The 25,353-nt window shown below is 55.9% G+C and overlaps 9 protein-coding genes across 9 annotated transcripts; 2 read left to right on the top strand and 7 right to left on the bottom strand.

Moving 5' to 3' along the window:
• Positions 1-724: 724 nt before the first annotated feature.
• On the bottom strand, positions 725-3,217 carry B0T15DRAFT_59985 (SPT8-like protein). The gene has a single exon (XM_062871113.1). The coding sequence runs from the start codon at positions 3,005-3,007 to the stop codon at positions 872-874; it is 2,136 nt and encodes a 711-aa protein (XP_062726826.1). The 5' UTR covers positions 3,008-3,217; the 3' UTR covers positions 725-871.
• Positions 3,218-4,020: 803 nt separating this feature from the next.
• B0T15DRAFT_507642 (WD40-repeat-containing domain protein) lies at positions 4,021-5,159 on the bottom strand (the record flags this gene model as incomplete). The annotated part of the gene is made up of 2 exons (XM_062867658.1): positions 4,021-4,961; positions 5,030-5,159. The coding sequence occupies 2 exons, from the start codon at positions 5,157-5,159 to the stop codon at positions 4,021-4,023; spliced, it is 1,071 nt and encodes a 356-aa protein (XP_062726825.1).
• Positions 5,160-6,465: 1,306 nt separating this feature from the next.
• B0T15DRAFT_389763 (PUL domain-containing protein) lies at positions 6,466-9,000 on the top strand (the record flags this gene model as incomplete). The annotated part of the gene is made up of 3 exons (XM_062864510.1): positions 6,466-6,513; positions 6,575-7,685; positions 7,736-9,000. The coding sequence occupies 3 exons, from the start codon at positions 6,466-6,468 to the stop codon at positions 8,998-9,000; spliced, it is 2,424 nt and encodes an 807-aa protein (XP_062726824.1).
• An 821-nt stretch (positions 9,001-9,821) lies between these two features.
• On the bottom strand, positions 9,822-11,254 carry B0T15DRAFT_520244 (uncharacterized protein). The gene is made up of 3 exons (XM_062868486.1): positions 10,743-11,254; positions 10,339-10,682; positions 9,822-10,246 (listed from the first exon to the last, which is right to left on the bottom strand). Exons 1-3 carry the CDS (start codon positions 10,879-10,881, stop codon positions 10,013-10,015), a joined length of 717 nt encoding a protein of 238 aa, XP_062726823.1. The 5' UTR covers positions 10,882-11,254; the 3' UTR covers positions 9,822-10,012.
• Positions 11,255-12,555: 1,301 nt separating this feature from the next.
• On the bottom strand, positions 12,556-16,983 carry B0T15DRAFT_548168 (P-loop containing nucleoside triphosphate hydrolase protein; the record flags this gene model as incomplete). Its single annotated transcript, XM_062870190.1, has 7 exons — positions 16,531-16,983; positions 16,155-16,454; positions 15,723-16,084; positions 13,441-15,642; positions 13,327-13,375; positions 12,790-13,239; positions 12,556-12,726 (listed from the first exon to the last, which is right to left on the bottom strand). Exons 1-7 carry the CDS (start codon positions 16,561-16,563, stop codon positions 12,556-12,558), a joined length of 3,567 nt encoding a protein of 1,188 aa, XP_062726822.1. The 5' UTR covers positions 16,564-16,983.
• A 236-nt stretch (positions 16,984-17,219) lies between these two features.
• B0T15DRAFT_520231 (S-adenosyl-L-methionine-dependent methyltransferase) lies at positions 17,220-19,841 on the bottom strand. Its single transcript, XM_062868485.1, has 12 exons — positions 19,303-19,841; positions 19,181-19,231; positions 18,963-19,053; positions 18,859-18,881; positions 18,776-18,794; positions 18,583-18,705; positions 18,503-18,525; positions 18,395-18,432; positions 18,311-18,335; positions 18,137-18,249; positions 17,435-17,854; positions 17,220-17,361 (listed from the first exon to the last, which is right to left on the bottom strand). Exons 1-12 carry the CDS (start codon positions 19,708-19,710, stop codon positions 17,316-17,318), a joined length of 1,380 nt encoding a protein of 459 aa, XP_062726821.1. The 5' UTR covers positions 19,711-19,841; the 3' UTR covers positions 17,220-17,315.
• Positions 19,842-20,157: 316 nt separating this feature from the next.
• Positions 20,158-22,335, top strand: B0T15DRAFT_520219 (cytochrome P450 86A1). Its single transcript, XM_062868484.1, has 5 exons — positions 20,158-20,500; positions 20,578-20,677; positions 20,757-21,638; positions 21,711-21,903; positions 22,005-22,335. Exons 1-5 carry the CDS (start codon positions 20,251-20,253, stop codon positions 22,119-22,121), a joined length of 1,542 nt encoding a protein of 513 aa, XP_062726820.1. The 5' UTR covers positions 20,158-20,250; the 3' UTR covers positions 22,122-22,335.
• B0T15DRAFT_520218 (uncharacterized protein) lies at positions 22,336-23,703 on the bottom strand. Its single transcript, XM_062868483.1, has one exon. The coding sequence runs from the start codon at positions 23,208-23,210 to the stop codon at positions 22,371-22,373; it is 840 nt and encodes a 279-aa protein (XP_062726819.1). The 5' UTR covers positions 23,211-23,703; the 3' UTR covers positions 22,336-22,370.
• Positions 23,236-25,001, bottom strand: B0T15DRAFT_548164 (uncharacterized protein; the record flags this gene model as incomplete). The annotated part of the gene is made up of 4 exons (XM_062870189.1): positions 24,197-25,001; positions 23,864-24,093; positions 23,625-23,674; positions 23,236-23,502 (listed from the first exon to the last, which is right to left on the bottom strand). The coding sequence occupies exons 1-4, from the start codon at positions 24,517-24,519 to the stop codon at positions 23,236-23,238; spliced, it is 870 nt and encodes a 289-aa protein (XP_062726818.1). The 5' UTR covers positions 24,520-25,001.
• Positions 25,002-25,353: the final 352 nt, after the last annotated feature.

The raw sequence follows: 25,353 nt of genomic DNA, 5'->3' as shown, positions 1-25,353 counted from the left end.
AAAAGAACTAGGTACTAGATGAAGACTAGACAGTGTGATAAAAGGACTCAAAGAGATTATGAAATGATAGACTATTGGGCTATGATTTGGATTTTGTGGGCTCTCTAGATGTGCTTCCCTTTCCCTGGTCCGGGGTGAGACTGTCAGTATCATGATGTTGAAATTCAATCCCCAATCAAAGAGAACATGATTTTGGGACAGTAAACTCCGGACCCCGGGGACAGTAATTAACCAAATAAGGTTAGCGCCCCCGTAAACTATATCTGCTGCGCATCGCACCCACACAACGCACATCCAACATGACACTCAATTACCATATATTTTATTGCCATTCGGATACTTCAATTGACGACTGAATGCGCGGGCCGAAATGGCTGACAAATTCAAACTGGGAATAGTAAGGTATTTTGGCTGTGGCTCAGGCGCTAGGCCGAATGTGGTTACGATACTGTCCCAACAAAAGTATGTCTCGAATCAAAACCTCATGAAGAAGCTTGTGACTAGCTGGGTTGGGCGTTCTGGGAGGCCCCGCGATCCCTATAAGCCCAGTGACTGCCGTTTATTTACTGTCTCCTAGGGTCAGTATAAATCTCGCCAACATGAATGGGTCAGAACCCAGAACAGGGGAGCATATACAGAATAAACAACCATAAGGGAAGGTACCTTAGGTATCAAATACGCCTATCAAAACAATTACGGCGAAGCTTCCCAAGTCAAATGCCCGCTCATGAATGAATGAATCACTGCTACACCCAGACGCCGTTCCCACCATGGTATCTTTTCGCAACCGTTGTTGGCCCGCGCACGGGGGGCCTCGCGACTAAAAGTAAACGTGACTTCGTTTCCCCTTACCCCTACTAACCCCCCTTAACTACTTCGCAACGGCAATCTCATAGCCAATCAGCACCTCGGTCGAAGTCCCGTCCCAGCCGCGGGTGCCGGCGATGGAGATCATGATGCGCGAGGTCGGGTCGATGTGCAGGTCGGCGATGACGCCGGCGCGGGGCGGGCCGGGGATGATGATGAAGGGCACCTTGCTGTGCTTGAACGCAGCGTTCTCCCGCAGGTCGTACAGGCGGAGGATGTCGTGCGACGCGCAGACGAGGTGGCGGCCGTTGGGCATGGGCCGCACGCAGCTGACGGCGCCGGAGCCGGCGGGGAACTTGAGCGACCGCTCGGGCGCCCAGCCGCTGGTGGCCTTGTGGATCGAGTACTCCTCGACGGTGCCGTTGCGCCGCCCCGCGTAGATCCAGTTGCCGTCGGGCGACCAGCACGCGCCCATGCAGAAGGGCGGCACGCCGCGTCGGTTGTTGATGCGCGCCACCGGGTCGGGCACGCGCCGGTCCCAGATGCGGATGGTGCCGTCGATCGCGGCCGAGAGGAAGGTGCTTGCTGACGACTGCGTCGGGTCGGCGTGCCCCGGCGGGTGCGCAGATGTGAACACCATGGAGGGGGATGCTGGGGCCCCGTTGGGACGAGAGGGAGACGGAGGTGGAGGAGGATGTGCGTCGGGCTGTGGGTGCTGTGAGTTTGCCTGGTCAGAGACGGAATGCTGGGTTTGCGTGCTGGTCTCTGTGATGGCCGGGACCTGGTTGAAGTCCATGGACGTGTCGCGAGCTGTGTCGCTCGTCATGGTGTCGCTGATGGAAACCTCGCCATGGGATTCCGCTTGATGCGGTGCGGACGGAGGTGCTTCAGCCGCCGAAGACGTGTTTGCCATGCCCGCCAACCCGGGCCCGGTCGACATGTCGCCATCGCCCATGGTGAAGTCGCCGGAATGGTCGTCGAGCCCCATGTCCATAGCCCGGGAGAAGTCGTCGTCGTCATCACCGAAGGCCCCGCCGCCGCCGCCGCCGCCCATGGTGTCATTATCGCCAAAGAGCGACCCGGCGGGACTGCCAAAGAGCGACTCGTGCTCGGGCGAAGCGCCCCCGGTGTTGTCGGCCGCGCCCGCACCGCCTCCGCCGGCTTGGCCCGCGCCAGCCGCGTCGTCGGTCGTCATGCTGTTGGAGAAGGTGCCGTTCACGCGCGGCTTCGTCTCGGCGGAGAAGGTGTCGCTGACGGCGGCCACCTCCTCGCTGGCCTCGGCGGGGATGGGCGCGCCGTTGGCCGGACGCAGCTCAATGGCCGAGATCTGGCCGCCGCTGCCCTCGAAGCGGCGCAGAATCTGGCCGTTGTTGAGATCCCAGTCGAGCACGGTCTTGTCCCAGCTCCCGCTCAGCACGCTCTTCTCGTCCTGCGCCAGCTTCAGCACGCTGACGGCGTTGGTGTGCCCGCCCTGCAGACAGTGGATGCGCTTGCCCTCGTCGTGGCGCACGCTCTGCAGGTTGATGCCGCCGCTCTCGAGCCCGCTCAGCAGCCACAACGCGCCGCTGTGCACGGCGAGGCTGTACACCGCCGACAGTGTCCTCTCGTCGGCGCGTGCGCTGGCTGGTGCCGGCTCCTCGTTCTCCCAGTAGCTCATCAGCACGCCCGCCTTGACCACGCTGTCGACGAACGGGTGCCGCTGCGCCACCGTGAGCTGCTGCTTGCCGTTGATCGTGCCCATGCCGTCGTACTTGCGGATGTAGCCGTCCGACCCGCCCGTGATCCAGTATCGCAGGTCCGGTGTGACCGCCAGCGCGTTGATGCTCGTGGCCTGCGGCGCCGCCATCGTCGGCACAATGTCGTAGAGCGGCGCATCGATGTATTCCTGTCGCAGCACCGGCCGCCACCGTGACGTCGTGAGCGGCGTCGCCGGCCCAGCCGCTACCCGCGTCGTGTCATCTTGCCCTGCGCCCTGGCTGTCGAGCATCGCCGGCGCCTGGGACTCGTCGAACGGCTCAGCGTCAGCCTCGGCTTCGGCTTCGGCATCGTCTGCGGGCTCCTGCTCGGGCTCGTCTGGTTCGTCTTGCTCGTCCTCTTCGTCATCGTTGTCCTCCTCGGCGTCGTTCTCGGCCTCGAGATCGTCGGCCTCCTCCATCAGCTCATCCTGCTCGTTGTCCGAGCTTCCGTAGTCATCGTCCATACCGAATGCAGCAGATGTCTATCTGCTCTTTAATACCTCGGAGTACCTACGCTGGCACTTTTAGATTGCTGGAATCTTCAGTTGGTAGTAGTGGACTGAGTAACGCAAGGTACTACCTTAGGTAGGCGAGCTTGCGATATGGCCTATCGGGAAGAACACGCTAATAACCTGTGAATGACGCGCGCCGCCTTCTGCATCAGCATTGATTCTTGGAGCTTGGCCAGGCCCACTTTCAGCAACCCCACGGAGGGGTGCTACACACCGAGTGTACAGTATGTAGCAAATACAGTGTACAGTATTGTAACATACTACACCAGACGAAACAAAGTCATATGTATATATTGCGTAACGGCTTGGGCCGATACAGTATTCCTAACATAGCTAGTGGTCAAGTCCCCAACCTTCATGTTGCCCGCGAGCTAATGGCTATGAAGATCTAAGAGACAATCTTACTACAGCCATATCATATTACTAAACGCGCAGATTCTGCAGGCCGCTGGAGCCGTTGTCTACTGTCCCAAGCAATCCCATTCTCATCTCGGTGCGCAGGCAGATAACATCTACACATAAACTAAGCAATAGTTGGTCCATTGACCCTTTCAACGCAGGGGTTTTGCAGCGTTGATCATATGGAGAGCTGACCGACGCATGAACTCCTCCAACCGGCTGTCACCAGGTAGCTTCGCCGGGCTGTGCCGAGGGCATGACGCACAAGTGCAAGGCAACGGCTCCTTCCTGTCCATGTCCTGCTCACTCAGTCGGAAGTCGGAACAGGTCGATCCAGAGCCGTGGTCGAATCGCGATCGTGAAGGGACTTTGGCAACTCCCTTGACCGCACAGCTGACCAACCGGTCAGCATCCTCGTCCATAGACGCCACCGCCGTGGCTTCAGAACTAGAGCGATTAGTCTGGGCCACATCGACTCGACGCTCGCCCTTCGATAACGCTTCGCTGCCGAGCGTCTCGACGGTACCATCGTCAAGGGGGACGTGTGAAGGGCGTTGGTCCGCCTCCTAGTCCGTGCCGTTGCCCGACACGCCCCCTCGCCACAGCCCGTAGAACCCCTCGCAGTTCTTCCACATCTTGATTGTGCCGTCCTCCGACCCTGTCGCATAGAGATTCCCGTCCGGCGAAAACGCGATCGACCAGATGGGTCCGTGGTGACCCTTGTGCACGTCAAGCTCCGTGCCGTCATCCCACCGATAAACGTGCGCCCAAGTGCCCGAATCCTCACCAACCACGAATTTCCTTCCCTTGAGATCTAGCCCCACACTGGCGATTCCATGCGGGAGCTTGATTTGCTTGAGCTCATCCTCAGCCCTCGCCCCACCCCAGAAATACGCCGTCTTCCCAGCGGCGACCGCAAGGACTGGCAGGCCGCCGCCAACATCGGTAGGCTCGCTGTACGCTGGCGCAAGCGCCACCAGCTCGCACGACTTGATCTCTGCTTCAAGCCTCACCTCGCGGATACAACGGCGGCTGGGCAGATCAAACCAGCGAAGCGTGTCACCGGACGCGGTGATGATAACGCTGGGATCCTTGGCCCAGACAATGAACTTGATGACATCGTTGTGAACCCCCTCGCCAATCTCGAACGCTCGCGACGTCTCGATCGTGACAGGAGTGACCGCGCTCGGATCCGTTGATGTCGGCGAGCCGGACGGCTTCTCGTCCTGCAAGTCGAAGATGCGAAGCTTTTTCTCATTTCCCCCCGTGGCAAGCATCCCGGATTGCTCAAAGGGGTAGGCGATGGCGCGGACTATGTGGTCGTGTTGGAGAACGTACAGCAGCTCGCCGGTGTGGGTATCCCAGACCTTTGCAGTGAAGTCGGCGGAAGCCGTGGCGGCCGTCGTCGCATCGGGGCTTAATCTCGCTTGCCACACAGCACCCTTGTGGCCGAGGAAGGTGCCAATCCAGTCGCCCGTCTGGCCATCGCGAAGCATCGGGTTGCCATCTGCAGCAACCACACGAGTCAGTCAGCAAGAAGTGGGGGGGCAAGGTAGGTTGGACGGCCCCGCAAACCTTTGCACGCCGATATCATATAATAAACGTCCTCCTTCTCGAGCGGAGAAAAGCTCAAATGAGTGACGGGCCGCGAGTGGCCGTGGCAGGTCAGAGGCACGTATTGGCGAGGGGCAGCGGCGTCACTCATGCTGGCAAGCCGAGATCAAGTTGAGCGATTGCAGTTTTTCAAGTGCGGTATGATGAAGGCCAAAGAGATGGCGACAGCCTTTGTCAACGCAAAATGCAGAATCCTGCCAAATGAGGTCGTCACCAGAAGAAGGGGTCGTGCTGTCTCCGGTAAGAACCTTGCGCGTTGATGGGAGAAGCAAGAGAACTGAGAAACAGAAAACCAAGAAAAAGAAACTCCCAAAGAACGTAAGGTCGTAACGGGTCGTAAGGTAAAGCTCGGAGAGAAGGCCGGAAAATATGCCAAACTGGCCGCCACGTCGTTTGGTGGGCAGAGTTTGCAAAGGAGAAGCACACAGTCGTTGATGCGTGCAACAGCAGGCGACGAGACGAGGACGATCAATGCGCAGCGGGGTGTGTAAATGTGGACAGGGGTAAGAGTAATCCGTACGTTATTAGGTAAGGTAGTAGGTTGTCAGTGGTTGACAGGCGGGGAGGTGCAGCCCCTCCGCTTCTCCTTCGTCCAGGCACTGGGCCACTCCGAGTCGCCTTGCCCTTCTAAATCGGGCAATGTGTCCTTCACGTAGCAGCAACTGCCAGTTAGCCTTTGTCAGAGGGCTTATAACGGTCTCTGTCAATGACGGAACAAATGCAAGATCGAGAGAATGCTCATGGAAGGGATTCATGCTTATCAAGGGGCAATGAAATAACAGGCATCCGTGTCTGTCAATGCAATATGCGAGTCCTACTACAAATATGCTCCCTACTTGCCACATATCACCGCTTCTTCCTAACTCACAACCACCAGGTATAATCCATGCATCATAGAGCCTAGCGGAAGCTCTAGGTTTATTCATGAGTAACTCCCCTTAGTATAGGTACCTGTATGTACCGTGGGGACGAAAGTGATCGTCTGAGATCCTTCAGTTCTCTGGTGGATCCGTCTACACGCTTAAGTGCATTCATGCCCTTATCCCGTAAATATCCGTATCTCCTTATGCCCGGTAAAGGCTCGGGCGATGGATGGACCTTGACGGTCAGTTGGATTCCTTCCAGCAACTTGAACACAGTTTATATTTCGCTAATCAAACAGCAGCGAACTAGCCTTAGAGCTACGACTGTGGAAACCAAACGACACTGGGAACAGTTCGTCCTGACTTAGATACGAAAGCAGTCTGCAACGATTCCTCTGCATTCCATACAGGGCTTAATCGGGAGCTGCCCCACTACGACCCAGGTGCCCAACAGCTTACCATCTATCTCCAACTCAAGAAGAAAGAGTAGCTCAGATTGGTCTTCAGTCCTCGACTTGATATCCTTCCGGCGCGATGCCGGATTTCAAGCTCTCAGCCCAGCTAAAGGGCCACGAGGCGGATGTGAGTGACCAAGAGCTGTCCCGCTTCCCCCGACTGTCGCCGCTGACGCAAACCCCTGCAGGTCCGTGCTGTATGCTTCCCCGCCGCGAACACGGTGCTCTCTTCGTCGCGCGACCAGACCGTACGTCTCTGGCGCAAGACCGCAGAGACACCCCCGACATTCGATGTTACGATAACGAGCCAAGGCCATGGTTATATCAACTCTCTCACATATCTCAGCGCCTCCGAAGCTTGGCCCGAAGGCCTTATCATCTCGGCGGGCCAGGAAGCCATAATCGAAGCGAAGCGGCCAAGCTTAACCACGACTGACAACGCCGACCGATTGCTTGTCGGCCACGGCCATAATGTCTGCGCACTCGACGTATCTCCTCGTGGGACCTACATCGTGTCTGGCGGGTGGGACGGGAAGGCGCTCGTGTGGAATACGGAAAAATGGTCGATCTCGGCGCAGCTCGTGCACCAGGGGGAGGTTAGGAGTGTATGGGCAGTCCTGGCCTACGATGAGCACACGGTAATCACGGGCAGCGCCGACACTCACATTCGCATCTTTGACCTCCGGCAACCCCACCATGACAACGAAGTTGAGCCACGGCGGACTCTCAGCACCAGCTCTGTTGTGCGCGCGCTGTGCAAGCTTCCTACGGGTCTCAAGGGCCACCCGAGTGGGGCCGAGTTCGCCAGTGCTGGCAACGACGGGATTATCCAGTTGTGGAAGATGAACGGCACACAGGTTGGAGCGTTGCAAGGCCACGATAGCTTCATCTACTCTCTCGCCTGCCTGCCCAGTTCAGAAATCGTCAGTGCTGGGGAGGATCGGACAGTTCGGGTCTGGAGGGGCTCTGAGTGCGTCCAGACAATTACGCACCCGGCCATTTCCGTGTGGTCCGTTGCTGTGTGTCCCCAGAATGGTGACATTGTTTCTGGCGCCAGTGACAATGTGGTCCGGGTGTTCACGCGCAATGCGGACCGAATGGCCCCTGCCGAGGTCATGTCACAATTTGAGGAAGCAGTTCGGGGCTCTGCAATTCCGCAGCAGCAACTGGGCGAGTCGATCAACAAGGAGCGGCTGAACCCCAAGTCCTGGCTTCTCAACAACGCAGGCAAGAAGGACGGTCAGATAACCACCGTGCTGGAAGATGATGGCACCATTGGGGCATATCAGTGGTCCTTGTGTATGTCAGCAGTGCTTTGAGCGGTGTGTGCACGCGCTAACTATCGGCAGCTGAGCAACGGTGGGTGCACGTCGGCACCGTGGTGGACTCTACGGGAAGCAGTGGGCGGAAGGTTCAGTACAACGGTCAGGAATACGACTACGTCTTCGATGTCGACATCGAAGAGGGCAAGCCGCCCCTCAAGTTACCATATAACCTGTCCGAAAACCCTTATGAGGCGGCGACTAAGTTTCTGGGAGACAATGAGCTTCCAATATCGTACATTGATGAAGTCGCCAAGTTCATCGTAACTAACACCAGAGGTGCAACCATTGGCCAGACCACGGACGCCCCGTCTGCAGATCCGTATGGAACCGACTCACGGTATAAGCCTGATCAAGCAGCGTCGCCGAAGTATCTGCCGCACACCGAGTACCTGGTTCTCACGCAGGCCAAATGGGAACCGGCCCTCAGAAAGCTTAAGAGTCTCAACGAGAAGCAACTCTTGGCTGGCAACAAGCATATCGCGATGAACCCCGACGGCCTCAGCCGACTCGAAAAGGTGCTAGAGGCAACGATGGGCGCCGCGAACCAGAACGCAGGGTCCCCGACGGCACTCCCTGAAGCGCAACGCAGCATATACATGGTCATCACGCAGTGGCCCTACGGCGACCGGCTCGCAGCGCTCGACGTCCTCCGTTGCTTAGCACCTTGGCCCGGCTCCGCGTCGCTCACCGACAGCAAGTACGGAAGCCTAGCAGACATCGCCCTGAAGGGTGCGCTGGACACCCAAGACCCTCTCGCTTCCAGCGGCGAACCCCTGGCCGAAACTGTCAAGAACTTTGATGCCGCAAAGCTCAACGCAAACATTGTCATGATGGCGCTGCGCGCAGCAACCAATCTCTTTGCCACCGCTGAAGGGCGGAAGCTCGTGGTCTCGGAGGCGGCCGCCATCATCTCGCTCTTGGCCCGTATCGGGGGCGTGGAAGGCGACCAAGGCGCCATCGGGGCGGACAACAACAACCTTCAAATAGCACTCACCTCGACAACATTCAACTTCGCCTGCCTCGCCTTCAACCAGCGCGACTCGATCGACCTCGAGCTGGTCATGACCCTCTGCCAGATCGCGGAGGCAGTCATCCGCCGGCAGAACGATGGAGAGGTGCTGTTTCGCGCGCTCATGACGCTGGGCATGATCTTGACCATCGGGGATGACGCCTTGAATCTAGCAAAGACGCTTGAGGTGGACGAGGCGATTGGCGAGGCGATCAAGAAATCCAGCGAGGCAAGGACCAAGACGCTTGCGCAAGAATGTTTTGAGTACCTGAAGCGTTGATAGGCGGGAAAGGAATAAAAGTGCGAGTGCTCACTGGCCGGGGACTCTTCATGCGGCACTCATCAGGTACCTCGCTGCCGAGGCAGGAGCAGCTGGGTGGCTTGATAATTCACAGGTCTGCCCACTTCCGGTGAGGTGTGTGCCGACTTTGCATTGCAGTACCTATAGACGGTGGTTAAAGTGACACAAGATAGGCATCGCAATGACACTAAACAGAGAAGACTCTGCGGATGAAGGATAAGTGAACCCCGTGAAGTGATGCTTGACCATGGCCTGTCTTACGCATACAGCATCTTTGCAGCCGCCTGCCACTGTGACGGGAAGACATTCCCAACGCTGATGAAACCGCACCGGTGAAACCATGTCCCTCCTTCTCCTTAACCCTCTCTCGCCGGCGCTTGTCGAGACTGACATAAGTGTGCCAACCCCTTTTGTGCTCAGTTGCTACTGACAATCCCCGTCCGTACCTGTCTTGCAGCGCACCACCAAGGAATCATAGCGAGAGAAGACAATTTGGGCGGGTCCTCTGTAATGTGATTCCAGCGGCTGGGTGTTGGACGGGTGAGCATCGTGCGGAAAGGCAGTCAACTTCCGTGCTTGTAAGCAAATTCTACCCGAGACCATAGAGAAACCCAGACCTGGAATCGTGTTTCCGATATCCATACCGAGGCAAACGGAGAGCACCAGTCTAATAGTGCTGTGGATCATTTGAGCTCCACTGAAGCTAGATAGCTAATAAGAGTAAGTGAAGGGTGAGCCAAAAAAAAAAAAAAAAAAAAAAAAAAAAAAAAAAAAAAAAAAAAAAAAAAAAAAAAAAAAAAGACCTCAGTCGGATATACCAAACCCATCCCGGGAGATATCCCGCGACACAAGAGAACGCCAATCCAGATGCCAGAGAAAAGAGATATATACAGGAGGTAGCGAACTTCCCCTCAAACGTCGCATACCTCTCAGCCCGAGTGTTTCCACCTCCAGTAACCCCCATCCCACCACCTCCTTGATCTTCCTAACCTCACAGCAACGCCCACAGCCCAGCCAGCAAAAGCGCCAACGCACTGCCGCCATTCAGCGCCAGTGCTGCTGCCGGCACGGCGCCGCTGGTGGTGGTGGCGTTGACCTGGCCGGAGTCGCGGATGGTCAGGGTGTAGATGTCGGCGACGCCGATGTCGGTACTGTTGAAGCAGTTGGTCTCGTTGACCTCGGGGATGCGCGGGTCGCCCGGTTCGGCAAAGGTGATGTCGACGCACTGGATTTCGTGTGTTCGTGTCAGTAACTCGGGTAGGCTACCACCTCACACCACACCAGGTTTTCTTTTTGGAGGGAGGAAATGCTTCATACCGAGTAGAGCGCTGCGCCGTGGACGGCCAGCTCCACCAGCTGGATGGTGGCGTTGTCGCCCGGCTTGACGTTCGCCCCCGCCGGCAGCGGCACCTGCGGCAGACATACCGTACCCGGGTAGGGCTGCTTGGTAGGGCCGATGATCTGGAAGGGGGGCACCATCGGGAAGCTCATGTTCGGAGGCCCGGCGAGTTGCGGGGCGAGCTCAGGGCCCTCGTTGCCGAAGCCCAGGTTGACGTAGATGAATGCTGTTGCGTGGCCCTGGAACCAACCGGGCTGGAAGGAGAGGGCGCCGCCCTTCGTTGACCAGAAGGTTCGGTTTTCTGTTGTAGGAAAGCCGCCACCTAGAGCTGCGGGTCAGAACGGCACCCCTCGCGCGTGTTTAGGGGCAGCGAGGGACTCACATGGATACATCCATTGCATGCCATAGGGGAATGTCGAGTTTGTAATCAGGTTGTTACCTCTCCACCCCGGGTATGTGATGATTGTGTGTGCGGATGCCAGCGCCGCGCCGGCGATGGCAAGGAATGTTGAGAGCATCATATCGTGGTCTCCGGGTTGTATGTCGTATATGGATACTGCGATGGTAGAAAACTCCCTCCACTCCCTCCTATCACTCCCCAACAATGTCCTGCTCTTTTAATCACGCGCGATCTCCTTCTGTGACCGGTAGGTTGAGACACCCGGTGCCCTGGCGGAGCACAGCTCCTTGTCGTACTTTGTGTCTGCCGCGTGTGACTCGACTTGTAGGTTGCGACCGGCCTTGCGTGGTCCACGATTCCGTAGTACACCGACAAAAACCCCAGCCGTTGACGTGTATTAGGTAGGTCTCTTGGCCGTGCAACTCGAAGAAATTGAAAGCAAGAGGCCACCACAGGCCGCAGGCTGGGCGACGAGAGGGTAATATGCATCTGAGTGGTGGCATTCAGCAGTTGAACCACTCCCCTCTGCAGCCGCCCAGCGGGGGCCGTCACTTCGCCCAAAGTTGCATCACCTTTTTTGCCTTCCACTCAGGCCCCGTTCCCCGGAGCGGGCACTTGCAGCAATAGGCCGACATTCGCGTGCCGCACACCACCACCCACCCACCCAATCTGCAGGTTTGGCAGCGCAGTTTCTCTGCCAGCAGCCCGGCCACTCAGGTGGGCGAACTGGCTGTTGAGGTGCAAGTCGTGCATGCCGGCCCTCCCGCCCCCTGTCACCTCGGACCAGCTGCAACCAACCAGCAGCTGTAGCTGGCCGCCGGGGGCCCCATCACCAACGATCCTATCCGTCCAATCGGTGATCCGACCGCATGCAAGGTCCCTCAGGCAGCTCAAGCCCCGACCTATTCAGCAAAGCATTTGCATTGTCGCCTCATATTTTCTCAGGATGCAATGGGTGCGAAGGAAAAAGAAGCCGGTCGCACAACGACCTCGAACAACAAGAGAAACCGGAGGACGACGCGCAAGAGGGCAATGGTGACAACTTGGTGTTCCTGGATTCCCCTCTCCACATCCGTTCGGTCCCGGTCCCGTCCTCCAACGTGGTTGCACGATTAAGCGCCGGGATCTCGAACGGTGGGCCAATGATGTGCCGCAACCAACAAGCACCAAGAACGGCGACTGCCGCCCTTCCCCACAGGACCAGGAGTGAGCGACCGCCTTCCTGATGAATGATGGATGGATGGCACTTAGAACCAGAATACCTACGAGCGTCATACATATTCTTCGCTCGGAGTCGGTCGCGGGGTCTTCCAACAACCGTCGCAATGGCGAGGTCAATCCTTCAATGCGGGCGGGAGGCGAGTGAGGCGAAATGACCGTCGCCACCTCCTCGTCCGGTGCGCGAGAGTATCAAGGGGAAAAAAAGAAAAAGAAAAAGAAAACAGAGGTTTACTCTATGGCGATGATTTTCATCGCCGTGTATGGCTGCATTTACCGCACCATGCCGTCCTAGGTATCATTTCGAGCAGTGTCAGGGGGCCCTAAGTTACCTCCAGCCCGGCTGGCCGCAAAAACAAGTACATGGCGACGCCAGGTTTCTCCATGGCGGATTTATGTCGAAAGCTTCGCGCATGCATAACATGCTCTGAGCTTTGTGATGTGCAGTATCGGTACTGTACGTACACTCATCCGCTCAAACATGACCATCCTAACCCAGTGCCAAACAGTCTAGTGACTACATTTGTCAACAACACCGACGCAGAGACCGTGCAACATAACAGGAACAAGAGAAAGATCAGAACTGGATCAATAACTCGGCCTCCCCATCCCCTTGCTCTTTTTCCTTCCTCTTCTCCTGGTCGTGACCCTGCTGTTGTGCCACGGCGACGGCGGAAGCCAGCTGCTCGCTGCTGTTGCTACTTTTCCTGCTGGGGCGGGCACTCGATAGGGGAGGAGGGACGCCGATCTGGATGAGAAGAGGTGGAGTGATGTGATGGCCGGGTGCCCCCTTACTGATGATTGTACTAACATCTACTAAGTCGTGGGCTGTGTTGGTGGTGGGAAAGGGGCTCGAGACCGTCAAGCCAGCGGAATTGCCACCTTGCGGCCTATCTGTGAGAGTTAGGTCGGTAAGATCCAAGAGATCCTCCACCGCTTCTGGGTGAGCGTTGGCAGGTACTGCAGATGTCTGGTTGTTTGCTAGAGAAATCTGCTGGATACTCCTGCTGCCGCCCCCAACGCGGCGGCCTTCCACCAGGGTTGTTGGCTGATAGACATCAAGGACCACCGTCTTCGGATGATGAGTTGCGGGCGCCAGCTGGTTCTGCTGCTGCTCGTCGTGTTCCCAGATAGTTTGTCTCCATTGCGCTACTGTCTGGGCGGCTTGGGTGCCGGTAGCCTGCTTTGCGGTCCGTCCGGTACCCATTTGCAAATTTTGGAGCAGCTCTTGCTCCAGCGGCATACGCGGCCGAGCTGCAGCCTGGGTTTGACGGGTTATTTCTTGGAAGGTTTTGCAGTCACAGGAGCATTGCTGGCCGCATAGCCTCTGACATCCATGTCCGCAGACTAGGACCTCGTGGCATGCCTCGCTGCATGGAAGTTGCTCATGACTAGTGCTGCACCCAGCAGTTAGTATAGTGTAGGGGTGGTGAAACAGAGCTGATGATGGGATTCCACTTACGCATGGCACTTGAGGGTGCACGGATGGCCACAGTTGCGCGTCTGCTTGCATGGGAGGTTGCATCCACCGCAATTATCGCCCCAGTCGTCGACCTCCTTGATCCAGATCTCCCGTCCATGTGGTTGACACACCAGAGGTAGACCCCTGTTCCATTCCGCTCGCCTCTGAGTGGCGAATCCGTTGCATATCTTGTACCATAGGTTGAACGATGCCAGGTGTGCTCCAAGGACGTTGTCGACATTCCCAAAGACGTAAAGCCCACGACGAGCACGGCTGATGGCGACAACGGCACGGCGCTCATCTTCCAAGAAGCCAACGGCCCAGGAACGGTCCAGCTGGGGACTGCGGACCAATGATAGGAGAATGACATCGTTCTCCTCGCCTTGATAAGAATCAATTGTGCACACATTGAATGCCGAACCTATGAGCGCTGGGTGCCGCTTCAGTTTCCGCAGTAGCACCTTTCGTTGGCCCTTGTAGAAGGTAAGAACCGTGATGCTCTCTGGGGCAGTCCCGTTAGAGACGAGGTAGGCAAAGAAGCCGGTGATCATATCGGCCTCTTGCTCGTTGAACTTGCTGAAATCCGAGTTCATCTCCTCCGGCCAGTTATGGTGGAAAAACCAGGAGTTGCGGCCGCCCATCCCGGGAACATCGGGTCGATGGATGATCGATTCCACGGAAGGATGGTCCACTAACTCAGGGTAAAAAGGATTCAGGAGACGCCTGAGCTCTGGCTTCATCCGACGCTGGTGCTTGAGCATTACAAACGACATGTCCAGGTTGACCATCCTCTGGAAGAGCGATACGTTGAGATTGTAAGGCGGATAGCCGAGCCTCTGGATGTCGCACTTGGGTGCGAGCTGCTTGTGGTCTCCCACCAAGATGAGCTGCTGGACTGAAGGGTAGAGTGCTGACACAATGTTGGCCTCGCGGGTTTCTGCTGCCTCTTCGATGAGCAGCGATCGCGGCTGCATCGCTGCCAGACACCCACGGTACTTGGTCAGCCCCGTAGTAGTGCAGCCAACGATATCGATCTTCTGCTTTTCAACGAGTTGGAAATTCCCCAGGAATTTGAAGGCCTTGCGCTTCTGGCAGAGCCTCACGTTCTCGGCAAGCAGGGCGGCGAACTCGGGTCGCATTGCCTCCAGCAGTTTAGCCTGGAAGTATTGGTAGACAGCGCCGCGTAAGTCCCTGCTAATTGTGAACAGGTCATCGGTTTGAAGCGCTCGCCTGACAGCGCGGTCCCAGGATGTCAGGTTCGCCGGATCCTTGCCCGACCAGACATGTTTGAGCCTGATGGGGCTGCCTCGGAAGCGGTACAGGTCTTCCTCGTCGTCGGCGATATTCTCGATCTCCTCATCGTCGTCACACTCAAACTCGGGGAGGTTCTTGCGGCCCTCCGCTTCGCTCACCTCAAGCTGTGTAGGGTGCCGGTCTTCGCGAATCCGCGCGGGAATGAGGCAGTCACCCAGCCAAAGTGCAAAAGGGCCATAGGCCTGCATAACAACGTGCGTCTCCATCGAATCGTCAGTGAGAGACCGGTGTTGAGCCTCCGTGATGATGCCGAATTTAAGGAGAGCATCGGGATCGAGAAGCCGATCACTGAAAATACCATCGACGAGCCCCTGAATCTTCCTGATGTTCTCACGGCGCTGGTGGTCGACAGAGTGGCATTTATGGTCCGCGGGAATCTGAACTGTCGGGCGTTGGCGCCACTCGTACAAGGTGTACGGCTTGATCAATTCATTCTGGGTTCTTCCTCCGATTCGAAGCACACTTGCACCAGACTTGATGCAGTGAACCAGTATCTGATCCAGAGCATGATTTGTCTGAGCGGCAACAACAATAGGGGGTCCTCGATGCCGGCGTCGATTGTTGACCATGACCTTTAGCGCCTCCACTGATGTGTACGTCTTGCCCGTGCCCGGCGGACCCTGCACAATACCTAATTCCTTCGAGATGATGCGATGGAGGCCGAGTAGCTGAGACTCATCGAGGTAGGTGAGACCTTCCAAGGCTGGGACCTCGCTGCTGACAATATCGTGCGTCTTCAGACGCTGTTTTAACGTGAGTGCTTCAGAATCTCCCCCGCCGATGGTACGGTTGGCGAGCGAGGATAGGTCCATGACCGGATTATCTCTGAGGAAGGCAGGTGAATTGTCTTTAGTGCAAGCGCCAATGAGATACTTGTCGAGCGGCGAGCTTATCCATTGTGTGAGCATACAGTGAGCTCTGGGAGCCTTTCCAAAGTGGCGCTGAGAGCACGCTGAGGTGGCACTTACTCAGTTTGAGCGGCATGCTGCAGCCCGACCAACGCATGGCGGGCCGATTCATAGTATCCATGAAGCGACTCGATCATAATCATCTCAAGGGTTGGATCAAGAACTGCGTCCTCGGGATTCGCCCAGAGGAGGTCCACTTCGGGAGGGTCCTGATCGAGCCCGTCACGGTAAGGCCGTTGAGCAACCGTCGCAATCTTGCAGACGCTCTTGAACCCGTCGCTTTTTGGAGAAAGGGCCACAATCTTCCCCGGCTGGAGACGCTTCGACTGCTTCCACTGGATCCTGTACCGTGACCGGTTGGTGGAAAACGAGACCGTGACGAGGGGACCGATGGTAGACATCACGTACTTGTTGACGTGCACCTGTCAAAGTACGCTGGCATGTCAGAGGAGAAGACTAGGAAGTATCTTGAAATATGACACGAAGCCGTACCTTGGTGTAGATATTTGTGAAGTCGTCGTCCATCATAGGTTCCTTGTCCCGATGGTCGGCGAAGGTCCTGACCGAGTAGCGTAATCCTTCAACCGCTTCGCAGCGAAGAATGCCATACTGGGCAGCGAGATATTCGTCCTTGGATGCCCATGCGGTATCGACGGGATTCTCCGGCAATTCATCGATGTCTGACTGCCTGGCTAAGATCTCCTCAGCGACAGGAAGCTCTGGTTTGGACCGCCAGCCCTTTCCTTTGTTGGGTCGGAAAAAGACATGGTTTTCAATGATGTCTATTGCAGACTGCCACGAGTAGCACGATGGTAAGCGAGCATGACTTCAACAGCGGCCTGAAATGAGGGCGGACCTGAGAACTGACCTGGGCGCCTGGGGTGGTCCCTACAATATTCATCTTTCTACTGGAGCAGCAACAGGCTTTGGCAGAGAGTACTCGATCTAAAATTCAAAGTAGTTTCCTAAGCAGGACCTTCGGACGACAGTAGGACAGCTCGACCCAAGGCTGAGGCTTTTAGTGAGTGACGGGCACTCAGGGAAAGAAGTATGATGGAATGGATTGGCTTGATTTCTGATACCGATCAGTTGAACTCCGGAGTGGTTGCGGGTGGGCGTCGAACTGACGAGGGGAGCTTGAATAAGAAAGGGAAGGAGCGGCGATGTCTACCAGGTACCTAGGTACCTAAGATAGGTGGCCTTTGACCCGGGCCAGAGCCTGTGGACAAACGGCGCATTGCAGATTGCCACGGAACGGCAAGTGCAATTCTATGAATGCAGGTACCCATCGGTAACAGGTACCAAATGCCTAATCCTACTGGTGACCTGGTCCCAGGCAACGCTGTGGCGGACATATAGGCGCAGTTTTCCATTGTTTTTCTTTTTCTTTTTTTTTTTTTTTTTTTTTTTTTTTTTTTTTTTTTTTGGATGCACTGAATCTCATCAAACCATGAGGCAAGCAGCGAGACCAATCAGTTACGCATGCTCGCAAGCAGTCTGACGCTTGGAGACAGCACTCATCACAGTTAACACCCCCAAGCAAAGGGTGCAAGCAAACAAGGAGAACTCAAGTTGTATTTGCCTGTTGCTCAACAACATACCCGCCCGTTTCTTTTGGCCCAATCCCGTGTTCCCGACTCATCAGCTATCAAGTCATTCCTCGCGCTTCTTGAGTGGTTTCCGACCATAAACGACATATCTACAGCGGTCAGACTCAAGATCAGTAAAGTTATTCGCAAACAGCTCCTCCTTTGGGAGTCCGCAAGACTTACATTGGCCAGTAAGCATGAACCCTCGGGTCCCTCAACACCTTCCTCGCCCGGGCGGCGAGCAACACCGCTTCCTCGCGGCTCCAGCCGAGCGCTCTGGTCAGCGGAGCCAGGATGGCCGGCTCGAGGACCTGATCCATGTTGTAGAGGCTCCACTGGCCGAGCTTCTTGTACTTGGGATCGCGGGGCCAGCTGTTGGTCGGCCATTTGTAGACGGTCTCCACGACGTCCTCGAACCCGGCTTCCTCCATGAGGGGCTTCCAGTTCTGCGCGGCAGTCAGTGGCCGGCCGAGGGCTTCCATGGCCCGTATCAGCCAGGTCATCCAGATCCAGAGGTCCGAGTCCTCAGATAGGGTGCCGTCATCGCAGCCCAGGGGCAGCGCCATGTCGTGGGCTTCGAAATAGCCACCCGGCTCGAGTTGGCTGGTTGTAGCATGACACACGATGTGAGCTGGCATTTACAAGAGAGGCATAGCAGGTTATAATGTAAATATAAAAAGGAAAAAGAAAAACGAAAGGAAAAGGAATAGGAAAAGGAAAAAGAAAAAAGAAAGAGAAGATGAAGATGAAGATGATGATGAAGATGAAGATGAAGATGAAGATGAAGATGAAGATGATGATGAAGATGAAGATGAAGAAGATGAAGAAGATAAAAATGAAAAAGAAGAAGGGAAAAGGAGAAAGGAAACGGACGGGTAAACATACTTGTAGACCTTCGCCACAATGGAAGCGTTGTCTGCGAAACTACCCGTCATCATGCGGCTGAGGATGAAGTCGAACGGCTTTGACCACGTCCAATCCTTCTCGAGGTCATCGATCTTACAAGATTATCAGCCTCGTTTTCCTCACTGCGATGTCCGGGGTATAGGAAAAGGTTACCTCGAAGCGACAATTCGGCGGCACGCTTCACGCAGAGTCAGCAGTTATGAGACGGCGAATCCAGATTTGTTGTGCTGGACAAACCAGTTGGGCTGCACCGGACTGAGGTCCACGCCTATGACCTAGGAGCGAGTGTCAGCAGTCGCGGTCCTCGAGGCAGCCAACGTCCCCAAGGATTCGGGAGTGTCGCACCTCTGCTTCGGGATGTTCATCGGCTTCAGGCATGCATTAGCATTTTCGATCATGATGCTTGTCATGAGAGTCTCACACACCATATTCGATACACCATATCCCCGTTCCTGTTCCCAGGTCGAGCACCCGATTTGCTCCATCCTTCTTCGGAGATAGACACAGTTGGTCATCGAGCGTAAACGTCATAACATGGTGTTGCAGGTCTAGCGTCCGAGTCTAGGTCAGTGCCGTCGTGATTTGCGGCATTTGCCCTTCGCCCCGACTCTCACTCACCCAGTCTCTCAACCTCGGCCTGAAAAAGGTGTTTCAGTAAGAGCTGTGCGACCATGGGGGGCTCGGTGCAGTGCTCTACGTACATCATCATTGGGCAAGAAGTATTCTGCCAAGAGCCTCCGCGTCAGCAGGGGACTGAATGAAAAGTGTGGAGGTGTTCGGGGCTTCGGGGGGATGTGGACGTAACTTCCGGCGCTCATAGCATGGTAGGTGCGGCCATTTTCTTGCTGATAGGCCAGCACGCTGGACCGCAACGAAGTGAGGCTGTCTGATACCGACTATACCGCCACGGAAAATCGATTCAGGTTAGCTAACGAGGTAACTGATCCTCAGGGATCGCTTCATGGGTTTTGCGGGTCCAGTAATCCAGGCAAAAATGGAAGGGCCAAGAGTTGGCGGGCGCACCAAACCTAGTGCCGAATCGACGTCGGGCCAGTCGCGCTCCTCGTCCGCCACCTAGAACGTCCGGGAAGTCCTTATTAGCAGCTCGGCACACACTAGTGTTAGGACGGAAGGAATAGACCCACAAGCTCGATATGTTGCTGCTGATCAGCCGGATCCTCTGTTGTAGGGTGTAAGTCAGACATTATGCCGCTTTGATCCTTAAACCTACAACCGGTGAAGAGGGCAGGAGGAATCAAGGAGCAAAAGGCCGGGGAGGGTTGCGCTGCTGCAGCGGCGATGGCAGTTGGAGAAGTAGTAATAGCGACACCGTGTAGCAAAAAAAAAGGCGGGGGCTGACTCCCTGAATCGTTGCACAAAGCAAATGTGAAGTTGTCTAGCTGAAATGTGATAGAATGTGCAAATGCGCAGCTCTCGGTTAACATCTCACATCTGAGCAAGGGTCGACAGTGGAATGGATTGGCCGCAGGCACGGTGTGGCTGCCCGTGCCCAGACAGGATGCTGCAGTTACCCGATGGCGAGCATCTTTCATGGCCCGGGTAATACGAAGTATGAGTGCAGGTTCACATTTCGCTATCCGGGTACCGGTGGGTAAGGTAGGTAAGGTGGTCCATACTACTAATAGGTACGGTAGTTACTGCGTCAGTTGTAAATGAATTGAGCTGAAGTTCATCTTGAACTTCCGAGCGTGGGGGGGATTCTGGGATTTTCTTACATATTTTCCTTGACCGCTTCCAGTGGTGCAACCCTCTTTCCCCGAGTTGGCAACCCTCCTGCATGCCCAGGGTTCTCGTCTCAACCGGCCAGTGGTGAGAAGATAACTAAGGTATTCTTACATACACTAATAAGCCGTAGGGCCCGTAGTGTGAGTGCCCCCTCGCTCTGGATGCTACGCTGTGACGTGCCACAAAGCAGCATGTCGTGTGTGAGAGTGTCCGCGAGGGCTTACGCAAGAGGTGTTCATGCGCACACTAAATATGTGCAACCACCGCCTATGTAAATGGTCAGACCATGGTTGTTACCTTGCAGCTTCTAGCGTGTTGCCGTGCCGCCGAAGATACTACACATACACATGACCTACTCCAAGCACGGCCTAATGAGTGTCGCCATGCTGTTTCCACTCCTCACATCACCAGCCCTTTTCGTCCTTGTTGGCCCAGCTCTTCTAGTGATCTGGTTGATCGTCCGGCATGTCCAAGAATATGCCCGACTGAGACACATTCCGGGCCCGTTTTGGGCCGGCTGGACCGACATCTGGCTGATCCGCGCGCAACTGAGTGGCCGAATGAACTTTATCCTTCATGATGCCATCGGAAAGTATGGTAAGCTAAACGTTCATTCATTATGTAGCCTTCCCTAGCTGCGCATCCGCACCCTTCTCCTGACGTCGATCCCCAAGGTCCCATTGCACGAGTCGGGCCTAAATGGGTCGTGTGCGGCGACGGTGCAGAGCTCCGGCGGATGTGGGCAGTCCGCTCGGCCTGGCAACGCGCCTTCTGGTAAGATCTAGCCCTATTATCATAACCAGTTCTTTAGTAGGCGTAGTATTATACTTATTAGCGACCCTTTTCTAACTAGGTACCGGGGGCTTCGAGTTGAACCATACAGAGACAACGCCTTTTCGACGCTGGATGACCACGTCCACGAGACGCTGAGAGCGAAGCTCATGCCCGGGTACAGCGGGAAGGACGTCGACAACCTCCACCAACTCATCGACGAGCAGGTCGCCGGTCTCGTGTCCCTCCTGGAGACCAAGTATCTGTCGACCAAGGCAGACTTCAAACCCGTCGACATGGCACGCAAAGTCCAGTATTTTACTCTGGACGTCATCTCGTCGCTGGCGTTCGGCAAGGCGTTCGGGTACCTCAAAGCCGACGCGGATCTCTTCAGCTACATCCAGACCACTGAGACGACCCTTCCCGTCCTCCTCGCCACCGCGCTCATGCCCTGGTTCCTGCGCATCCTACAGTCCCCGCGACTCAAGTGGCTCCTCCCCAACGCCCGGGAGATGGTCGGCATCGGCAGTGTCATGGGTCTCGCCCAAGACGTCGTAGCCGAACGGTACGGCGAGAAGCCGGTGGTCAAGCGTGACATGCTCGGCTCGTTCGTCGCGCACGGCCTGAGCAGGGAGGAAGCCGAGGGCGAGACTGTGGTCCAAATCCTTGCTGGCAGTGATACCAGCGCGACAGCGATTCGATCGACCCTGCTGTTCATCATGACCAACCCGCTCGTCTACACGCGCCTGCAGGCCGAGATCGACGACGGAATCAGGGCAGGCCGCATCTCTTCGCCCATCACCGACGCCGAGGCCCGCAACCTCCCCTATCTCCAGGCCGTCATCCGCGAGGGCCTGCGGATGTGGCCGCCGGCGACGGCCGTGCTACCCAAAGTCTCGGACAAGGACCAGGTTGTGTGCGGCGTACACATCCCCGCGGGAACCAATGTTGCGTGGGCGCCCTGGTATGCATACGAGTTATAAAGCACTCCCCCCCAGCTTTTCTCTTCTGTATTGCTGACATTAGTTCGGGTCAGGAGCATCATGAGAAACAAAGAGACTTTCGGCGAGGACGCCGAAATCTTCCGGCCTGAGCGCTGGCTTGATATCCCACCGGCCAAGTACCGGCTGATGGACCAGACCGTCATGATGGAGTTTGCCTCGGGCAGTCGGTGGGAGTGCCTGGGAAAGACCGTGGCCCAGATCGAGCTGAACAAGACCTACGTCGAGGTATGGAGAGATGTCCCCGTTTATTAGCCGTCTACTAGAAGTTGACGGTACTTGTTCAATACATCGCTGACACACCGTGTGCTTGAATGATTGGGTTGCAGCTACTTCGCCGGTTCGACTTCACCTTGGTCGATCCGACGAACCCGTGGAAGTCGTTCAACGCGGCTGTCTTCATCCAGAGCGATATGAATGTCATGGTTACACGGCGGCAGCTTTGATGGATCTGAAAACGAAGTACAGTTTGAGAAGCACATGGGACTTTCATCATCACTCATAGTAATCATGGGGCGCCACTACGTCGAAGCGAGACGTTTGGTGCTACATGCCTAAGGTACTTAAGCTACGAGGGCAGATTCTATTCGAGAAACTACCTTCCGTACAAGTACCTGCAAGGAGCCAATTCCAATCTGAGCTGTGAAGAACTTCCTTCGTCCTTTTGCAAACACTAGCAGTGCAAAATACCTGCATCACCAACTCAAGTTACCGCCGCCGCGACGGCCACGGCAACCACCGACTACTACCACGTGTGCCACCACCACTACCACTACCACCACCACCACGTCCTCCTGTACCGCGTCCTCCTCTACTACGTCCTCCTCCACCTCCTCCTCCGCCGCCAAGGACGAAGCACGGCCAGCTGCTCCGGCGGAGCTTCTCGAGTACCGAGACTCTGCTCTGGTTCGAGAACAAGTTGATGCAGCGACAGTGTCGCTTCTCGTTATGTGACATGACCGTCGGCGGCAGCTGCCTCTCGTCACCGGCCAGTATACAAGGGCGGCACCCCCTGCCCCAGACCAGAAGGGCGTCGGCTTGGTACATGGCTCACGCCTCGTCGAGGACAATGGATTTAGCAAGTTCGCCATTCCATCGGCTATAGGGCTGCTGGCTGGCGAGGTGAGGGGTGGTGCAGACGGCATCGGCCTGCCTGAGCCAGCGAACCCGACGATAGGAATGACGCCGAGGCGGCTGACGTCCAGGTACTGGCGGAAGCGACCCAACGTGGCGGCGCCGATGCCCTCTATGAGGATTTCCTGGAGCTGGTCTGTGCCGGGCGTGAAGTCGACCCGCCGAAGTTTGCGGGAGGGCTCCATGGCCGCCATTTTCTCTATCATGGCCCCGACGCTATCGCCCTGGGCACCTGGCCGGGGTGGTGGGAACAGCAAGGTGCTAAACCCCGACCCCGCAAACAGATCGGCCTTACAGAGATTGTCGAGCATCTTTTCGCGCGCCTTATCGGCATCGTCGCCTTCCAAATGATGTTCCCATAGGGTCGCCGTTGACACGGGCTTCCGCAACATCTTTGCCATCGTCGAACGTGAGGTAGAAGTCGCCCTACGACTTGTTGACCTTGCTGTACGTCACGGACACTTTCCAGCCGAGATCGACGTTGCGCATGTTTTCCCCTCGCTCACCGCGTCGAGGACGGCGGATCCTCATGGCAAAGTCGCAGCGAGTCTCCTTGCATGGTTCCGCGGAGATCTGGCGGGCTTTCCAGACTTTGAAGTCCCTGCTCTTCTTAGAGGGCGGCAGTTCGAAAGCTAGTTCGAACTGGGCATCTCCCTTGAGTAGGCGCTTCAGAGTGTTGCCGTACTTGGCCATCTGTGTTGGGTGCCAGCCGATATAAAAGGCAACCAACTCTACTATATATACGTGGCCGGAGGTATTCCCAGGGCCCGTTAAAGGCGCGTTTTGCTAGTGTAGGTTGCTCGGCACGTCCCTACATGCCCGGACGGCATATGGCCGGGCTGCTTCGCGGACCCGGCCCCGGCCGCTAATGATGAACCAAAAAAAACAAAAAAAAAAAAAAAAGAAGGAAAAAGAAAAAAAAGAAAAAGTAAAAGTAAAAAGGAAGAAAAAGTAAAAAAAGAAAAAAAAGAAAAAAAAGAATGAACAAAAGAAAACAAGACAAGAAAAAAAACTGCCACTTACGTCTAGGTGGTGCCAGACGAGGACCGTGTACTCTTGGGGTCGCCATCGGAATCGGGGTCCGTCAGGAATACGCATTCCACCTTGCTCTCCCTGATCTCCTGGACGTCCTTTATAAAGTGGAAGGCGTCCTGAACAACACCCTGCGAGATGGCGATGGCACAGTCCTCGTGGCTTCCGAACTTGTACACCGTCTCGTACGGTTCAGATCGGATGCACTCTTTCCGCGCGAGCTGGTCCTTGTAAGCCAGGAAGTCCCATACACTACTCGTCTGTTAGCGATCACGGCCAGGGACATGGTCATCGGTTGCCAGAACGGAGGCGAAGAAGAAGAAGAGTAAGAGTAAGAGTAAAATGGGAAACATACCCGATTGTGCACGGGTAGAGACGCTGGGGTATCGTGCCAAAGTGGTCTTCGAGGTTTTTGTTGATGCTTGGCAGGAACATGCCGCAGTGCGCACTGATGACCTTGAATCTCCTCTGGTGGCAGAGTTCGCGAAGGCTCATGACGCCGTCGATTTCAGCGCCCCCGTCGAATATGACCTGGTCTCTGACCTCGCAGACGGTAGGAAGGCCGTAACTCTCCACCTGCGGCACCTCGCCGTCCTTGAGCGTAAATCGCAGGACGAACAGTGTGTCCGGCTTGATGTCGGTCAGAGGAGGGAGTCTCGCGACTTCATCTGGCGACATCTTCTTTCCAGAGCTTGTGAACGTCCCAGCCTATAACTTTATGGTTATGGAGTGTGCTTTCAGGGGATGGCCATCCTTGTCCTGGAAGCTGACAGTCGACGTTCTGTCTGGTCGGGAAAAGTATTCGAATACCAACGAAAGGACGGATAGCGCTTGCGGCAGTGAAGAAGAACTTCGTCTCGTGCTTGTCGGGGTATTCTGGACCTCGTTTAAATTCAGGCCACCGATTACACGAACCGCTTTGTTGGTGGGGCCCTCATCATTGATAGGGAAGGCCAAGGCGTCCTTGTCATTAGAAAAGGCCAAGACGCAGCCCCGAAGATCACCGGGTTTCGACATCTTCATAACTTGCACCTGTTAGTACCGTGGGTAAGTAAAGGGCACTTACATTATGGCCGACCAGGCCGAGGCCAAAGGAAAAGAAGCAAGCCCGCCAAAACGACGGAACTCGCAGACGAAATCCAAGTCACGCTCGCCAGAACGGCAGAGCCCGCAGGACCGAAATCACAAGGGAAGGCCGAGAAACTGTGAAGAGTCAATTTTGTAATCCAAGAAAAGACGGTTCAGCAGTACTGACAAGATGGACTCCCTTGAAGAAGCGAAGTCGAAGACTGGACACTGGTACTGGTAGACTATGCGCAGACTGCAGCTGAAAGTCAAATAAGTTCACGGTTCTCGAAAAGATGGAGGAACGTTGCTGAGGAAGTCGGTCTAGTTGCAGCGGGACTGTGTGGGAATGGCGTTTGGAATAAGGTGAGGTGGCACGGACAGTTGCATGACACTGAAATCCTGCAGGCGTGCACAGACCATCCAGCCAAGGCTATAAATTCAATG

Source organism: Chaetomium strumarium, assembly GCF_033439665.1.
Source record: "Chaetomium strumarium strain CBS 333.67 chromosome Unknown B0T15scaffold_1, whole genome shotgun sequence".
NCBI classification, from domain to species: Eukaryota; Fungi; Ascomycota; class Sordariomycetes; order Sordariales; family Chaetomiaceae; genus Chaetomium; species Chaetomium strumarium.
Note: the sequence above shows the minus strand (reverse complement) of the source record. Positions and strands in the feature narration are given on the sequence as shown.

Excerpts from the sequence above, each read along its gene's own strand:
- B0T15DRAFT_59985 (XM_062871113.1), bottom strand. The coding sequence starts at position 3,007 with ATGGACGATGACTACGGAAGCTCGGACAACGAGCAGGATGAGCTGATG.
- B0T15DRAFT_520244 (XM_062868486.1), bottom strand. The coding sequence starts at position 10,881 with ATGATGCTCTCAACATTCCTTGCCATCGCCGGCGCGGCGCTGGCATCC. Across the intron at positions 10,683-10,742 it reads CATGCAATGGATGTATCCAT|GTGGCGGCTTTCCTACAACA; the intron begins GTGAGTCCCTCG and ends CCGCAGCTCTAG. Across the intron at positions 10,247-10,338 it reads ACGGCGCAGCGCTCTACTCG|TGCGTCGACATCACCTTTGC; the intron begins GTATGAAGCATT and ends CACGAAATCCAG.
- B0T15DRAFT_520231 (XM_062868485.1), bottom strand. The coding sequence starts at position 19,710 with ATGAAAGATGCTCGCCATCGGGTAACTGCAGCATCCTGTCTGGGCACG. Across the intron at positions 18,526-18,582 it reads GATATGGTGTATCGAATATG|CCGATGAACATCCCGAAGCA; the intron begins GTGTGTGAGACT and ends GCATGCCTGAAG. Across the intron at positions 17,362-17,434 it reads GTTCATGCTTACTGGCCAAT|ATATGTCGTTTATGGTCGGA; the intron begins GTAAGTCTTGCG and ends TGACCGCTGTAG.
- B0T15DRAFT_520219 (XM_062868484.1), top strand. The coding sequence starts at position 20,251 with ATGACCTACTCCAAGCACGGCCTAATGAGTGTCGCCATGCTGTTTCCA. Across the intron at positions 20,501-20,577 it reads TGATGCCATCGGAAAGTATG|GTCCCATTGCACGAGTCGGG; the intron begins GTAAGCTAAACG and ends TCGATCCCCAAG. Across the intron at positions 21,904-22,004 it reads TGAACAAGACCTACGTCGAG|CTACTTCGCCGGTTCGACTT; the intron begins GTATGGAGAGAT and ends ATTGGGTTGCAG.
- B0T15DRAFT_520218 (XM_062868483.1), bottom strand. The coding sequence starts at position 23,210 with ATGGCAAAGATGTTGCGGAAGCCCGTGTCAACGGCGACCCTATGGGAA.